The 18,188-nt window shown below is 39.9% G+C and overlaps 1 protein-coding gene across 2 annotated transcripts; it reads right to left on the reverse strand.

Annotated features, from left to right (window-relative positions):
* Positions 1-76: 76 nt before the first annotated feature.
* On the reverse strand, positions 77-17,966 carry LOC109062378 (myosin-9-like). Of its 2 annotated transcripts, XM_042725452.1 has the most exons (41): positions 17,778-17,966; positions 14,037-14,368; positions 13,645-13,801; positions 13,508-13,535; positions 13,310-13,403; positions 12,777-12,797; positions 12,283-12,375; positions 12,124-12,187; positions 11,905-12,003; positions 11,517-11,660; positions 11,189-11,284; positions 10,780-11,051; positions 10,439-10,612; positions 10,143-10,316; positions 9,750-9,864; positions 9,218-9,406; positions 9,024-9,147; positions 8,807-8,876; positions 8,557-8,717; positions 8,216-8,324; positions 8,004-8,135; positions 7,710-7,916; positions 7,466-7,603; positions 6,989-7,112; positions 6,609-6,780; positions 6,230-6,442; positions 5,866-6,010; positions 5,363-5,569; positions 5,139-5,243; positions 4,768-4,920; positions 4,409-4,657; positions 4,100-4,312; positions 3,439-3,651; positions 3,164-3,325; positions 2,861-2,989; positions 2,672-2,760; positions 2,396-2,519; positions 2,087-2,295; positions 1,798-1,906; positions 1,360-1,532; positions 77-1,223 (listed from the first exon to the last, which is right to left on the reverse strand). In XM_042725452.1, the coding sequence occupies exons 2-41, from the start codon at positions 14,361-14,363 to the stop codon at positions 1,115-1,117; spliced, it is 5,886 nt and encodes a 1,961-aa protein (XP_042581386.1). In that variant the 5' UTR covers positions 14,364-14,368; positions 17,778-17,966; the 3' UTR covers positions 77-1,114. The 2 variants fall into 2 exon arrangements, with proteins under 2 accessions (XP_042581386.1, XP_042581387.1); XM_042725453.1 differs by lacking the exon at positions 12,777-12,797.
* Between the last annotated feature and the right edge of the window lie 222 nt (positions 17,967-18,188).

The raw sequence follows: 18,188 nt of genomic DNA on the forward strand, positions 1-18,188 counted from the left end.
TATCTTTAGACATCTGGATAATTGTTGTATGTTGTGTGTAACTGCTGTGGTTTGGAAAAAAATATTGGAGGTAAAATTGAGGGTACAAAAGACAAAACTTTAATCAGATGCAATGAAACAGTATGTGACATTAAAAGTGAGTGGAAAATATCTTTCCAATTTTTCCAAATAAAGTCAGTCCACTACCATTGCACTGAAGTTTGACAATTTATAGGCCTATCATGATAGTCTCCAAATGGATTGTTAGAAACATACAGCAGGAAAAATATGTGTAATGCAGACAATTATTACTGTATGACAGATAAATCCTGTAAGCAAATACAGTGAAAATTGAAAAGAAAAAACAAAAATAAACAGTTGAGAACAAACGAAAACTTACACACCCCACCACCTAAAGTGTTAACTTCAAAACATCAAGGAACCAAAAAAAACCCTTAGTTTGCAGTAACGTGTGGTGTACAAATCCTGAGCATTCTCAAAAACATTAACAATATTTGATGCAATTAAGGCATAGTCTTCATTTTAAAACGGGAGTAGAAGAGGCGGAAAGGTGTTAGTGAAACTATTAGGAAAAAGGCTTAAGTGGTGCAGAAGTGCTCTTGAAACAAAATAACGAAGATTAATCTCTTTAAGCTGATAAGTAATATTCCTGCAAATCCTGGATTACATACTATTACTGCATAAGGAAACTTCTTCCCATCATCAATTATAAAAAAATCTCCCAACATTTAAATTTACTTTGAAAATGGATAAATATTTGGTCTCTGATGTAAAATATAAATAGCCAATATTTATTCAAATGCATCGTAAGGCAGTCATCAACAGGGTAAGACAGATTACGCCAAATAAACCGTTTCCGTTTCACTGGAAAGATAAAGTTTGATTAGTAGCAAAATTAAAGATTTTTCTTTGCCCTTATTTTTTTTGTTTATCTTGGACGCAAAGTTATGCTTATGGCTCAAAATCTGCTTTAAAACATGAAAATTGCAGCAAAAACCCTGTTAAGGATACAGTTGCCCTCAAAGCATACACATTTCATTTAAACAAGACAAACTTGGTGGCAAATAGATCCTCATCTGTAACGCCCATAGGATCAGCTTTGATGCGCTGAAATTTATTCAGGAGTTGCCTCTGACCCCTCACTCTTCAGATCGTTCTCCTCATCGCTATCCAAACCCGAGCGTCCAGCTGTACGACGTACGTTTACAGTGAAATCTCCACGCCTAGAGAAGAGAAACATAACACTAAATACGTGGCGAACAAATTCTCAATGACTCATTTGTCAGTCATTTTTCATTTTAAAAGCAATGTTTGTGGAGGAATGATGATATGACACTCACAAAGCAGCAGAGTACGCACCTGAGTTTGTTCTTTAGGGTGCTGACCTCTCGGTTCATAAGACTAGCAGATTCTGTGGCATCTTCCAACTCTCTCTGCAGCTTCCTGCGGGAGGCGTTAGCTCGAGCCGCTTCCTCCTCGGTCTCTTCTAGCTGTCTCTTCAACTGCTTCATACGAGTGTTCAGCTTTTCAGTCTGACCAAGAGGAAGATTTCATTATGAATGGAATTCAAAATACTGATTACTTCCACCATTAAGAGTAAAACTTTAACTAGTAATAATGTTCCTATTTAATAGTCAACGACAACAAAACATGCCTTGAATTTAAATTAGCTGTACTGGTACAAGTGGACCAAATCACCTTTGATTGAGAACAAACAAAGATCAAATTAAGTCTCTGCCTTGGCTTTGCAGTAGTTTGAACAAGCTTGCTGTATTATAAATTGATTGCACAGCTTACCTCATTTTTGTATTGCTCAGCATTGCGTCTCTCATCATCAACCTGCAGTAAGATCTCTTTGAGCTTCTTCTCCATTCGCCGCACCTGTTTTGTGGACTGCTGCCTCTCCCTGACAGGAAGTAAATGAAGTTTGGTTTTTAGAGAAAGTAAAATCACTGAGGAAATCTGCATCATGTTAACATAATAATAATAAAGACCTTACAACACATACTGACAACTGAAAGTTTACTGGAGGATTTGAGGTGTAATTATGCTGTATATAACACAAACCATCTCTAACATCACTCACTTCATCTCAACATCCAACTGCTCTTCGAGCTGTGGGATCTTGGCCTCCAGAGCAGCAATAGTGGACTTGTACTTGCTCTTCACAGCTGCCTCCAAATCCTGAAGCTTCTGCTTTAGGTCCTTGTTCTGGCGGTCCAGCTGAGAGCGCAAACCCTCCAGCCGCTGACTGTTACCACGCTCTGCAGTCAACTCCACTGTAACCTGCTCAGCCTGACGTCGAACCAGAATAAAGCCACAGAGAGTCATGAAGAACACTTTTTGAAGTGTTTCCAATCTCAGCAATCATCTCATGAAGCTCTTGGTACTCTACCTGCAGTGTAGCTTTCTTCAGTCGGTCATTGATCAGTTCCACATTGAGATGTTCTTCCTCAAGTTCCTCCTCAAGTTGAGCAATACGTGCCTCCAGTCTCCTCCTCTCGTCGCTGCTCAGCAAGCTGATGGAGAAAAAGTATACACCATTTAAACCACTGAACCCAGTAAGATACCTAATAAACTTCGATTTTCTTGGACTAACTTTCTGATGCCGAATACCCTACCAAACAATACACAACAACACCACCAACACCAACACCAACAGGTAACTCACTTCTTGGCATTCTGACTATTGATCTCATCCTGCAGCTCATCTCGTTCTTGTTGGATTTGTTTCTTTGCTCTATCAGCAGCAGACAGATCCTACAGAGACAAAAATAGGGCACGTTTACCACATCCGTATTCTTTTAAAAATAACAATTTGACCCTAGTTGCAGCACAATTCTGATCAAACAAGACAAACCTCATGTAGCTGCATGATCTCAGCCTCCATGCTCTTGATCTTGCGCTCGTTTTCTTTGGCCTGGTTAAGAGCCTCGTCTCTGGACAGTCGCAGATCCTCAAACTCTCTCATCTGATCTTTCATCTGGGCCTGCAAACCAAGAGAGGAAATGACATGGATACCATACGGCATGTGCTCTAATTGTCATTTTATTCCAAATGCAAAAGTACAGATCTGATTTCTGGTTCTTGAAACCATAAAAAGTCCCCACCACTTTAATACAAAAGTGATGCATGCTCATGTAGAATGTGTATGTGTGAATACCTGTAGTTTCTTGAGCTGTCTGAGGGCCTCATCTCGAGCCTTGTTGGCATTGTCAATCTGAGCAGCCAACTCCGACAGATCCAGCTCGAGCTTCTTGCGCACAGATACGGCCTGAGCCCGTTGTTTCCTCTCATCCTCAAGCTCCATCTCCATCTCACGCACCTGACATATTCAAATATAATGAGTAGTTGTGTATTATCTCCCAGTTTCCCAACATACATCAGCATCTCATGGATTAACATTGCTTTGGAGAAGTCAGGCAGGCGAGCACACACCTGTTTGACTAGCTGCTTCCGTTTCTCCTCCCCTTGCTCATCTCTGCTCTGCAGGTCTCTCTCAAACTGAGCTTTCAAGGCCTGCATGTTGACCTCCAGGCGCAGTTTGGCATCTTCTGTGAGCTGCAGTTCATCCTCCAGCTCTTCCAGCTGAGTCTTCATTTCTGCTAACTGCTGTTCCATTCCTCTCTTGGCCCGCTCAAGTTCATGCACCTTTAAAGAAAAGAATGAAAGATTGTGCACAACCAAGATAAGGGGGTAAGAATAAATCATGACCACCACTTTTAGCAAACTGCACCATAATTGCCAGAGCACACTGGATAAAGTCAACTGGATAAAAATCAATTGATCCTAATGAAATCTTACCACATGCCAAAAGCATTCTGCTTTACCACAATGAGCAGGACCTTCAGAGATTTTTACTTTTTGTATTAATGTAGGGCAGAAGACTTCACAATTGATCTAATTCACTTACAAAATCCTTAATAAATTTACATCTTTAGAAATTAATGGATGTTTTGGCAATGGCATGTAGACAATATTAGCTCTGTTCCAAAACAGTTAGCATGTTGTAAGGATAATTGCTGTCAAAGGTGGGCAGCTTATGTCTTGGAACAGAGCTGTTGTCTTAAAATGCATGTAATACTTAAGTTTTGCATACACTCTTGCCAGCATCATCTTTGGATGACATCAGGTCCTCCATCTCGGTTTTGAGCTGCTTGTTGACCCTCTCCAGTTCGTCCTTCAAGTCAGTAATGCCCTCCAACTCTCGAGTCAGAGTCAGGGCTCTGGTCTCTTTCTCACGGGCCTCTGCCTCAGCACGATCCCTCTCCTCTGCATACTTCTGAGAGATGTTCTTCTCCTCTGCCAGCATCTGCACAGATTGAGGTATTTTATCACTTTCTAGAAAAAACACCCAGAGAAGTAGCATTCAAAATATGCACAATTTTTTCCATTAACAGTTCTCTACCTGGTCAAACTTCTTCTGTTTACGTTCCAGCTCCTGAACGGTTTGGCGCAGGTGAGCCTGGTCTACCAGGACATCATCTAGCTCCCGCTGCAGACGTGTCTTGGTCTTCTCCAGTTTATCAAAGCCAGCATTCCTCTCCTCCAACTGCTGCATGATGCTTTCCACCTCCCTCTGCAATTTCTTTTTCCCGTCCTCCATGCTTTCCAGGCTCTGGGCCTCTTGCTCAACCTTTTTCTTCATGTCTGTCAACTGAGAAACAGAAGCAAAAACAATAAGAACGGTTCTTTCAAACACAGATTGCTTCTAGATCAGCATCATCATCTAGAAGAATGTGTCCACAGCCTCAGGGGTGCACACACCTGAGCTTGAGCCGTGTGCAGCTGCTTTTCAACATTTTTCTTGCTCTCCTCTTCCTCCTCCAGCATCTCTTTCAGGTTGTTCTGCTCATCCTCCAGTTGCCGAATACGAGTGGAAAGCGCAAGCTTCTGCCTGGTCTCCTCTTCCAATAACGCCTATCCACAGAGAAAATATATAAACCAACTTTTGAAAAACAGAATCAAGTTTTATTTTTATCAGCAACACTGGTAAAACACATCTGTGAAAGTTCACCATTAATGTTAAGGCAAGCAGGACTAATAACATTTGTGACCAACAGTCACTCCGCAATCTTCAGTGACAAAAAAAAAAAAATATTGTGAATTGTGCACAATAGTGCATGACCAAATTGTACCTGTGTGTCTTTAAGTTGAGATTCAACAGTAGAACAATCTTTTGCAGCTTTGATGGATTTGCTCTCCACCTTGCTCAGGGTCCCCTGTATAGCTTCGAGCTCCACCTAAACATTGACACAAAATTATAAGATTTTCAACTAGGTACAAATTTCCGCTAAAATTAACAGTTATCCAAGTGTATCAAATCATAAAAATCTCTACAAGATCCTTTTAGTTTCAATACCTGCATCTTCGACACTTTATCGGCCAGTTCCTGTTTCTGTCTCTCACTCTCTCCATATTTGACCTGTAGCTCCTGGAGCTGCGATTCTGCTTTCTTTCTGCGGTGCTCCGATTCATTTTTGCCTTGTGACAATGACTGAAGTTCGATCTGAAGTTCACTGCGTTCACTCTCCAGAGCCTGTTTAGCTTTTTCCACAGATGCTTTACCCTGAGGGATCCAACATAGAAAGTTAGTCAACATTTCTCTGCACAGTTTGCTTTTATGGATGTAAAGAAAATCCAGACTTCTCAGAGAAACACTACCTTAAAATAAACTGGTCAAATATGAAGTTGTCATCTTTTTCTAAAAAGTGCTAGGAGTGCTAAATATATACAATATGCCACATTGCTACATATTTTAATTATAATGCCACCTTTAAAAAAAAAAGAAAAAAAACGCCATTCCCAATTTTCAAAGCGGCATCATTAACAGCCTCTATGGTTTAGGAAAGCACGTGGTCTCACCCTTTTGGCCTGCTCAAGCTGTTCATTGAGCTCCTCAAAGGCCTGGTTGTGTTTCTGTCGCACTTCAACTAGCATCTGTTCATGTGAACGAGCCTCATCTTCCAGAGTCTTCTTCAGCTGAGACACTTCAGTCTCTCTCTTTGCCTTCGGATAGGAAGAGAAGAATCTTGAAGCGGATACAGGACAGCGCAGTAGTACCTTCATTTTCCCATAAGAATGACATGCTACCCTTGCACAATTTACATCACAGATAATCCAACTGTAATTACCAGTCATAAAATAAACACAAAAATACAGATTATTTGATGAAGGAAAATCTCAAGTCAGGTCTTCACTAGCCCAGTCAGTTTTCCTCATGGCTGACCTGAGTTCCTGCTGAGCTGCAGTAGAGTCCAGTGTGTCCTCAAGTTCTGTCTTTAGAGCCTCCAGTTCTTCTCCCAGGTCCCTGCGGTTTTTCTCAGCTTTAGCACGAGCAGCTTTCTCCAGCTCAAGATCTTCCTGCAGCTCTGAGAGCTGGGCCTCCAGCTCACGAATGTTCTTCTGGGCAGCATTCTTAAGTGCAGCTTCCTCCTCAATCCTAAAGTGGGGGGGGGGGGATGTTACAAAAATGTAGCAAGAAATAAAAAAAGTGTTAGGGAAAGCGTTAGGCCTAAACGACAAATACGCAAGTGATAGACAGATGAACTGAAAGTTAAATCCTCCAGCAACCTCGGTTAGGTTTTTTTGTTACAAGTTTTACTCACCTTGCTAGTTCAGCTTGGAGCTCTTCCTCTTTCTTGGCCAGTTGAGCACGGAGCTCTGCGATCTGAGCCTGCAGCTCTGCAATCTGATCATGCAGCTCTGTAGAGTCACCCTCCAACCTCCGTCTACTCTTCTCCAATTCTTGCCTCTGCTTCTCTTCCTTCCTTAAACGATCTAAGAGAGTGGACATTTAACATGTCAAAGACTGAAAAAACAAAAAACAAAGATGTACTGAGATGGAGAAAAGAGAACACTGCATCATAACTCTGTTGCTGCAAATAGAGTGTTTTTTTCCCCCTATTAGCATTCTTGGACTGACTTTAGAAAAAAAAAAAATAATAATTTTTTTAAAAAACAATTTCAAGGTCCTGAAAACGCTTACCCTCCAGGTCGGTAATCATGGCTTCATGTTTGTTTTTGAGTTTCTGCAAACTCTTGGATTTCTCTTCCTCTTCAGCCAGGTTAGTGGTGAACTCAGAAATTCTCTCCTCAAGCTGCTTTTTCTCCTGCAAGCACAGATGCCAACACACAACTATCAGGACAAGCACTAAATAGTTTTTGCAGCAGATAAATGGACACCTCATGCAGTCCCTGCAGGAGGGTTGGCGTAATGGCTGACTTTATATACAGTATAGGTTGGAAATCGAAAATTATTTATTTATTTTTTCTTTAGAAACGTCACTCTTCTCAACTGTAGTTACATTTATTTTTGGGAAAATATTTTAGTTGTAGTGAAATACTACTACAGCAGGAGCCAATATTATATGGTGGAATCAGAACCGGGTAAGATTTCCCACCCCAGTTACTGAATAGAAACTACATTGTTGATGAATGTAAAAGCATAACACGTTTGTTAGACCTTGTTAAGTTTGGCGTTTTGGTCATCAAGAACCATAATTTCCTCCTCAATCTTCTTCAGCTTGGCATCCATGGTGACTTTCTCCAACTGCAGCTTCTGTCTGGCAGCTTCCTCCTCATCCAGTTGCTGCTCCAGATCCTGGGAAAGGATTTTAGGTTTTTCAATAAGTGAACAGTAATCTCAATCTGAAAACCTAAAGCACCGATCTCCCAAATGCAAACTATTTTATCAAACTTCCTCTCACCGAAATGTTCTGTTGCATCTTCTTCCTCTCAGTCTGAAACTGTGAGACTCTCTCCTCCTCTTCTTCCAAGCGGGACTCCAGATCATGTAGGATCTCCTCCAACTCCTGCTGGCGTGCAGCAAGACGTGCCCTCATCTCTTCAGCCTCTTGACACCGCTCCGTCTCTGCCTGCAACTGCTTTTGCAGTGCCATCTTCTCTGCATTTAACTTTCACAAGGAAATATCTGATAAGGTTATGGACACCCAGAATGAATAAGCCATCTTTTAGGGGAAACACACCACGACCATATATACCTGTTGTTGTTTGGCCTCAAACTCTTTGAGCTGATCCTCAGCCTGCTGCTGTCTCTCCTTCATCTTAACCAACTCTTCTTCTTTAGCGACCATTTCCTCTTCCTGTCTAGTCACCTGCAGCAAAGGCTTCACCTGAAAACAAAAAAGTGGAGACATTGCTTTTAGATCTCTTGCTCTAATAAACATACAGGTTTATGAATCTGGATATGTACCTTGGTGAAGAGTCTCCACCAATTCCAATTCCTGAGTTTCAAGTAGGCTGCACAGTTCCTTTGGATCACCCTCATGGCCGTCAGCTGCTGCTGCCTCTTGGCAAAGGCTCTAAATAAAACAAACCCCAATTTATCACGGTCAAACAGTTCCAATTAATTAACACTTCACAGACATCTTCAGTCACCTGTTCTCAAAGACATTTCAAAATTTATAGTTATCAGCAGCGGACAGAATTTTAATATTGGTGCATCCTTAAATACATTCAGCTCAAGTAATTTTTAGCACTTCAGTCTCTGTTGTAGCTTTAATCTGTACAAATTTAAATATTTTAAATATCTACCTCCTAGCAACATAGCCTCTACACCAGGCCTGGAAAGTGATAATGACATCCGTGATCTTCAGATCTCTCTCCTCTTCCAGGTGGGCAAGAACTCCAGCCCTGAAGAACACTTTACTCTGACCTATTCGGTACAAGTTAGAATCCAGCTCCAGGGCTTTGATCTGAGAAAGAGACAGACAAAATTATGCATGTGACTGTCAAATTAACACTAACAAAATGCATCAATTGTCAGGTGTGCATTAACTCTTACCATGAGGACACAAGCCTGCTTTCCATCCATAAAGCCCTTGGGGATGGCATTTGGTGTGAGGATCTCATATCTGAAATTATATTATGGGAGAATAAATTGGTGACTAAAGATATTTTAAAGTCTATAGATATTAAATCAAACCAAAGCAACTCTATATATGCATAATTCATAGTATACAAGCAGGCGGAATACGCAGCATTCATGAAAATCCAAATACCTTTGTCTGAATTCTTGGAAGACAATGCGGTTTGGGAACCCTTGTCTACAGATCCGAATTCCTTCCAGAACTCCATTACACCTTAGCTGATCTAGAACCAGGTGGTGTGCCAATTTGCCAGCCTAGAGGAGAAAAGCAGTGACGTAAATTGTTAGAGGTGTCAAAAGGTACATGAGCCATCAGGCTGCACATTGTTATATCATGATTGGGGATGATGCATCGGACAAAGTTAGGGTTGGTGTTTCTGAGAGTGGTCATCAGATTTGTCAGCTGCTCTTTGTACAGCTGTCCTACTGTACGGAACATTCCCTTGCGAGTCTTGACGGCTCCATGCAAGGATTCAGCCATTCCGGCCACTTTGTCCAATCCCACAATTCTGTCCACTGATGAAAACAATGAAAAACAAAACATTATGCAGGAAACTAACAAAAGAGTTAAGACAACTTTTCACATTTATCTGTGGAGTCATTTAGTGTCCAGGGTGAAAAGTAGCAGACCACCTGCATATTACACACTGGTAGAACCAGACTCACTTCTCTCTATGACGACCTAAAAGCCTGACAAACAAAAGCTAAGTACAGCAGGTGGATTGTCGTCAAAGCTTGTTCACATTAGTGACATCCGAGTCATACTCTACCAATTATATACAAAATCATACTCAAATTTATAATTAATACCAACCATTAAAACAATCTACTGGCTAATCATCTACTCAAAGTGTCATACCATCCTTCCAGAGCTCTGACACAAACTTGTCAGATGATTGGTTGAGTAAAGTAGCCACATTGTCATTCAGAGGGTCCATGTTTTTCATTAGCCATTCTTTTGCCTTGTAATCGACCTGTACAAGAACAGAAAACATACATGATACACTTAAAAAAATAAATAATAAAATAAAAATAAGGTAATGTTCTAGAACATGTAAGTGTTGAATTTTTTTTTTTTATACTGAACACTATCACATTGTGATGTGTTCACTTGCCCACCTCAGCAATTTCCACAGACATTGCTTTTCCAGTATGACTTCATGATACAGACATCCACAGTATCAATTACTTTACAAACATATGAGAAACTAATCTTGTTCAAATAATGTTTAAGACCCATAATGGCGCTTACTTTGCCAGCATAGTGAATGATACAGAAGTCAGCATCATCTTTGAGCTTCTTGGGTTTCTGGAATTTTGAGTTGTTGCCCAATTCCTGAACAACTTTCTCCACAAAGGATTTGTCTGTGGCTTTTGGGAACCAGCACTCCTCATCCAACAGAGCCAGGATTCCTGGAGGACCAGCCTGTGGACCAGGATGGGGGGAATTAAGAAAAAAAAACAAAAAAAAAACACCTCAACGAATGTAGGAGGATTTGAGACAAGCAAAGGAATCTACAAAGTTTGAAGAGGAAAGAATAAACCTACAGTCTTCTCAATGAGTTCAATACAGGGCTGCAGGTCGAGGCCAAAGTCAATGAAGCTCCATTCGATGCCTTCACGCTGGTACTCCTCCTGCTCCAGAACGAACATGGTGTGGTTGAACAGTTGCTGAAGCTTCTCGTTGGTGTAGTTGATGCAGAGCTGCTCAAAAGAGTTCAGCTACATGCATTCAGGCTGGTAGACAGACAGATAGAGAGACAGACAGAGAGACAGAGAGAGAGAGAGAGAGAGAGAGAGGATTTGAAATCAAAATGGTCCATTAGAATGGAGGCACTCAAAAATAAAACATCTGGGAAATTCACATTTTTCCCACAACCCTTTCACACCTCGAAGATCTCAAAGCCAGCGATATCCAGTATTCCGATGAAAGAAGCTCCCTGGCGCTTGGTCTTGTCTAAAGCTTTGTTGATGCGCATAACCAACCAGCGAAATAGTCTCTCATAAGTGGCTTTGGCCAAAGCCTCCACTGCAAACTCAGCCTGCTCTTGAGTCTGAGCCTTCTGAACGCAATCACGACCCACTTTGATGCGTGGCGTGAGAATGGCACGTGTGAAATCAGTCACATTCATGCCCAAGAGGTGGCTCACCTTCTGGGCAGCTGATAAATGAGAAAATGGACATTTAAAACTCAGAAAAGATGATTGATTTCACTCTAGAATAAACATCAAGTAAAACAAGTAAGAATAAACCAAGCTGGGATTAATTTGTAGTTCATGTTAATAAAGAAAGTGAAACCTGTGTTATCGGGCATGGAGGCCTGGTCAGTGTTGCGTTCCTTTTTAAAACTCATGTTTCCCAACTGCAGTACAGCAGACACTACCTTCAGAAGACCTGGGACATGATAACATAACTCATTACATTTTCTCAGACCAACATGCCACCTCAACCAAAACCACCAAAGTTCAAATTCATTCAGTATAATAAACTACAAAGTGTAGTTCAACACAGGCCATCATGAGAAACTGGCAAGCTTTCCTTATTCATGAAAGATGCCACACATTTAGGCGATTAAACACTGCAGAAGAAATACAGATGAATGAGTGTCTTGTTTGAATCTCTATACCTGTCTGCTCCTCCTCAGGGATGCCCATAATCCTGAAAGCATCTATGGTTTCAGCAAACAATTCTTTATCCTGTTGTCCGGGGATTGTAACATTTCCATTTGACAGGAAGCGGTACTTATTGTAGTCCTCTAGGCACAGCTCAGCTGTAGAGTGGAGAATAAACTTTAAAAACATTTCACAGAGAATAGTCCTAGAGTGTACTACACTGTCTCATGGGTATTCAGTGTTAAAGTTAAGTAAACTTGGTGTATAATCACAAAACACAGTATCACGTTAAGAGTTGATTTGTTTCTTCAAATTATAAAAATAAAATAATAAAAAAACTAACATGTATGGCTTTTAAGAATTTATAGCTTAAATTTGTTAATGGCATGAGATGGTCCTCACCACGCAATTTGTCTCCTGCCCCTGACAACAAGTAATAAAAAACATGGAAGGCCCGTTCATCTTTGGCCTGTCTAATTGCACGAGACTTCTCTAACAGATCTGAAAAATGCTTGTTAGGGGATTAACAGAATAAGATGAATACATTCTGCATGAGAACATTGAAATAAATTGTTAGCTTGTTAATATTTTAGTTTCCTAAATGTTTCAGTCAAAGGATACATGTCTCAATATTGGCTCCAACGATGTAACCGTTGACATCAAAGTTTATCCTGATAAACTTTCCCTGGGAATGAATAGCTTATATTGGTTCATGTCGACATTTAAGACCTTGGGATCTTTTAAGAGGAGTTAAGTGGATTTTTGCCTGTGCACACTTACGAATCGAGAAGAATTATCATTTTTCACAGTCTTTGCATTGCCAAAGGCCTCCAGAATCGGGTTAGCCTGGAGCAACTGTTTCTCCAACTCTCCCTGGCAGACAAAGAATTGATTAGATGGAATTAAGAGCACATTTAAACTTACAACAACAGGAACTGTTAGTAATTAGTGAAACAGACTACATATCCTGAAACAAAGTTCCCAAACCATCAATACACAGTAGACCCAGATCACTTATTTGCAAATGAAAGTTTAGCTTGAGGCTGAAACCTGATGCCCATTTTTGCAGTTGAGAACATTCTTCCACTACGTTTATAATGCTAAAAACCATTCGTGCATTCAACTTTGTTCCACACCAGTGTTAGAATTTGCATTAGCTGAAGCTGTTAGGAGACTTTGCAACATAACATATAATCAAGCCTTTAGACAAGTGTGTTCAAATGACCAGGAAAGAGGGGTTGGATAGAGAGGAATGGGGAAGGCGTATAACTCACATGTGACAGGGTGACACTGCTCTGGAGGATGAAAAAGAGAGAAAGTCTCAAAATATGGGCACAAAATGAAGGGGGTCTCAAACATGCTCAACCGTATGGCACAACAGGATGCTCATAGGGTTTAGTGTATTATCAACCATTAACAAATATGCAGGTATTCACAAAGTCATTAGAAATCCAGTGGGAACAGGTCTAGGCCTGATACAGGAATGTGAAAACACAGAATTTTGACTTCCTGGTCCAGAGAGTTTCAAATCCATAAAAAAAAAAACTGAGAAAGACTTTTGACAGGAAAATGGAGGATGAAAAACAGGAAGAGATAAAACTGATATCAACAAAACATTTGTCATGAAGGGGGCTGGAGACAATAGCTGATGTTAAAAATGGATGTGGTTATTTATTTATGAACAGCTCTGTCATGACAATCAGCACTCGTCTTATCTGTCGGCTGTGCACGCAAATGAACATTTGCTCGTGAGTGACTGGTTTCCATGACAGTGAACTCAGTTGGAAAAAAGGGGGTTTATACTCACTTGGTCTTTCTTTGTTTTGAAGGATGACGCTACAAATGCAAGGTACTGAATGACTTTTTTGGTGTTTTCTGTTTTTCCAGCACCAGATTCACCCCTGGGGAAAAATTAATAAAGAATAAGTTTTCAAAGAACACTGTGCTGGTCATTTTGATATTTTATTTTGGTATTAGTATTTCAGAAGTTCCAAGTCAAGCTTACGTGCACAATATGGACTGATCCTCACGATCTAAAAAGATCAAGAAAAAAAGAATTAACAGCACCCTATTGCATGAACAGGAGCCGGAGCGCCATTTTGGCATGAATAGTGGTATCAGTCATGCAGTTAGTGTTCTCACCCTGCATCATGCTCCTGTAAGCCGTGTCTGTGATGGCGTAGATATGAGGGGGCATCTCATGCCTCTTTTTGCCCTTGTACATCTCGACGATCTCTTCCGTGTAGATAGGCAGATGCTTATATGGGTTTATTACCACACAGAAGAGCCCAGAGTATGTCTGAAACAATGATTTACACATGCCATTCTTCATTAAGTGTTGGTCAGATTGACTAAACACTTAAAAAAATAATCACAAATAACCCAACATTAGATGACTCTCTGGGAGTAATGAAACAATTATGCATTTTCCACAAGTTTTATGCATAGTCAGCATGTTCATTTGTTAACCTGCCAGTACATGCACAATATCTGAGCTTGAACACCACAAACCTGTGCAGTTCAGACAGACTTACATAGATGAGCCCCGAGAAGTACCTCTCCCTCAGGTTGTGCAGAACAGAGGCTTCATTCAGGCAGGTGAGCTCCGCCATATCCTCCACCTTGCTGAACTTGGGTGGGTTCATCTTCTGGATGTCATCTTTGTTCACCTTGATCTTCTTGCCAGAGTCGACCAGCTCCACAAGACACTCATCTCCAGTCTCCTCTTTGACTGAGCCGGCCTCAAAGCCAAGCTTCTCTGAGGGAACCCACACCAGCTTTTTAGAGGCCCAGTCCGCCTGGGCCAAAGGGTCATTGATAGTATTGCGGTCGGCATAGAGGAACTTCTCTGCGTCTGACATTTTGGCTACATATGGGAGAAAGTGAAAACATTAATATTTTAAAACCACAAAAACATTAAAGTTCCGGGGGATAACCCAAATAAGACGACAAATGTTCAAGCAAGAGGATCTGAGAATTAAACCTAGCATGACGACATCTACACGTTCAAGCATCTGACTCCAGTATGCATCAATATTGTCCTATAAAACATGACAACCAAACCTGCTCAGGCTTCGGACTGATACGGTGCTACCTCAACTCTTTTGCTTCCAATTGTCCTTCCCTTTCCCTATTTATTCCATACGGAGTCAAATTTTTTTAACAACCTGTAATTATAGGAATTCCGTAAATTCCCACACTCAAATTAGAACCCCACCAATCGGTTTTAAAAATTCACATTACCAAATACAAGTGCTTGGTAATGTCTTATTAGTGGCTAGAAATCAAGTCTGACTAACCTGGAAAGTGGTAAAATACAAACAGTAAATGGGTGTGCTCGCAAGATTTTCATGCAGAAATCATGATTCAGCAAGTGTTCTCATTTCTATTTATTCTTCATTTAGGACAAAATTTAGAACCAATTAAAAATTCCAAGATTCCCAAAACTTTTATATTTTTATAATTAATATATTTATAATTTTAATTTTATAGTATAAGGTTATATCATGCTATTATCTTGTGAATTCTGAAAAATTATGCGTGCACCGTGCAGAATTGTGGCAAGAATAAAATTATTTGTAAGTGAGACCCACCGTTTCCATGTTACCATGGCATTTATAGTGTCAGGCTTACATTTAGCTAGTGCATTCATTCGTTTGCATTGCCATACCAGCATCAATGGCTATTTTGGCAAGATCAATGTAACTTATAGCAGTAACATATAGCAGTAATGCAAAATGCTAGTGTGCAATAAAACTTAAGGCACTTTTAGTGAGGGTCTACCAAAAACCTACTGTGTGCTGATGCAAACATACACAAGCTCCTATTACTTTGAAGTGGAGTAACATCTGCTCTGTGCTCTGAAGGAGTAATTCCTAAACAAGTTTGGACAAAGACAATTTCATTATAAGCCACACCCTGCAGAAGGCTCCAGAAGTCTGAAATTAAGGATAACATCTTTATTTCTATAAAAAGTGCAAAAATGTAACCTAATACGGCTTAAACACTATGCATGTTCAGATATGTTTAATCCCTGTATCACAAGAGCCCACTTAAAAAAAAAAATATTCAGAGGGCAAATAAGAAACATCAGATGAGTTTGATAAATTATGCAAAGTTCCTAAATGGATAAATTCTAATATGCATAATATGAATATCAGAGCAATATTACTTAAAAGGAATCTATTTAGAAGCAAAAGGCTGTAAAAGATCTAGAAGTAGGCATGGCTAACTGCACAAATTTACTGGAAGTCACTTCAATACCACTCAAAATGGTCAATGTCTGCCATTTTGGGGTGTCTATAGTGCATGGTTAATAAAGTCATTACAATATCATTTGTAATATGGTTACTGAATAAATACAATTAAAACACATGACTCAAGGAAAAAAAAGAAAAAAAAAAAACAACAACAACAACAGCACTAAGTGGGATTTCACTCTGGTAATTCATGGTGAGTCATATGGCAATGTCCTACATAGATCCATCCCTCAGGGGCAAGGAAATGAGAGGCTTCTAAAATTCAAAGTTCTCTGCCTGTTCAAACATTGAATATACTTACTGCCAGCAACCTCTACACTCATTTCAATCTGCCAATTTCTAACCTGACAGATAGAAAGCCAGAGTGGGAAAAGATGCTAAGTGATGTGCAGTAATACCGTTAACGGCACTCAGAGCATCAGAGAGGTATCTCGAAAGTGAAAAGAGATGACAACAGCATAGCTTTAGCGTACTGTTGAGATGGAGTGAGTGTAAGAGGAATAAGGAGATTAGCAGGGTGTCATCTCTGTCTGCAAGTTCATTAACAGCTCAAATACAGTCACTGTGATTAAATGCAGATGACAGCGTGTGCCCGTGCACATGACATCCACCTCTGCTGGGTTGCCCCACGATGGTTTGTCATCTGATTATACAAGAACAAAAAAAGGAACAAACTATGAGTGAATTATAGTACATGTAAGTGACAAGAGTTGGACAATCGTGGTTTAGCAATGAGGAACAAACAGCCACCCGTGACAGAACAAAACGGTGAAACAGTTTCTGGAACTTGTTGATATCTTCCTCTAACTTGAAGCTTTAATGCAAGACCTTAGAAGGCAACATGTTAGAGCTTGCTGTCTGAATTTAAAACTTGTAACAGAAGAACTGCAGAAAACAGCCTGAATTTGCTTCTAATACTTCAGTCTACATTTTAGGTGTAGAAATTCAAACCTGGTTATATCTGGCCGTCAGGGCCAAACAAGAGACTTGGTTAAATATCCTTCATATTTCACCCTGGAATCTAAATAAATATGAATTTATATGTAATATTTCTCATATATATTTTATATTTAATGTGAAATACCATTTTACATTTAATTTCATGTTTTAAATGCCAACTGAATGCAAGTGAAACCATTGCATTTGTTTTGTTTTTTTAAATATGCAGGCATAGTCTCAATAGGATGAAATATGATAAGATTAAGCTCAATATTAGCTTTACACATCAGAACTAATTTATTTAATTTTTTTTTTATTTTTTAATGTGATATTTTTTTTTGTGTTTTAGAGTGTGTGATTCTGTCATGTGGTGTGCTGTGGTTTATTTTTTTATTTTATCAGTATGTTATCTTGTTCTCTCATCCCACTGATCTTGGCTTATGTTCAATCCTTGCTTACAGTTCAAATGCCAGCAGCTCTGAGATGAAGTCAACAACAGCAACAAAGGAGACACCAGTGCGTACAGTGATCATTTTATGCAGTCCAAACTGAAACAATTCTAATGCAAAAGAAATGAAGACATTCATGCAGCTTTGTAACTAGCACTTGACATAAGAGTTAAGGCGTCTTGTTAAGAGTCTGATCTGAATGCGTGTCCTCAAGGCTGAGCAATTCAGGTCGTTTCTATTACTACTACCACACAAAAAAAATAAAAATGTTGGCCTCAATGCAGACTTGGCGTGTTGCACAGACCAGAACTGAGATCTTACAGATAGCGGGGTTGCTCATGCATTCTAGTGGCTACGTTATTTTGGATAGCAGTAGAATGAATAAATTATTAATAAAATAATAATACTAATAATAATAAATTATCAACATGTAATGATATTCTAATTTTGAATATGTTTCACGAAGCCTCCCTAAATGAAAACTAGTAATAACTTCCTTTTCCCTAACACGAAAGAATTTTATCAGCAGCATAGTCCCACGCGCGTGCATTGGCTGATTGTGTAGAACAGATACAGGTGCGCGCTCAGGTGAGACTGAAGTGTAACCGAATATTAAACGTTAGCTCACCTGTTTTCTCTCAGGCGCCGTTTATTGAGAAGACCTGCTTTCCCCAAATCCCCTGTTTTTACGGATAATTTCACGGATGCGACAGAATTATCCAAAAATCTCTGGAGTTCGTGACACTCTCCTGCTTGTTCATCGGCGTTGTGCACTCTAGTTTCCTCTCACTTCTCTCAGCAAACTCCCTCTGACTCTTAAATCAGCTGTGTGGGCGTGCCCATACAACGTCGACAACCCTAATGTCCCGCCCACTTATAGGATTGAGCTCTTCTTTGGACGTGTCAATCAAAAGATGTGCTTTCATTGATTGGTCATTTCTTCAGCACGGCTATAATTGTGATCTTAAGTTAGGCTGTTAGGTCTTGAAATACAGTCCAAACGTCTGTTACAACATTGAAATTGAATTTAGTTCAATTA

The sequence above is a fragment of the Cyprinus carpio genome, chromosome B6, assembly GCF_018340385.1.
Source record: "Cyprinus carpio isolate SPL01 chromosome B6, ASM1834038v1, whole genome shotgun sequence".
NCBI lineage: Eukaryota > Metazoa > Chordata > Actinopteri > Cypriniformes > Cyprinidae > Cyprinus > Cyprinus carpio.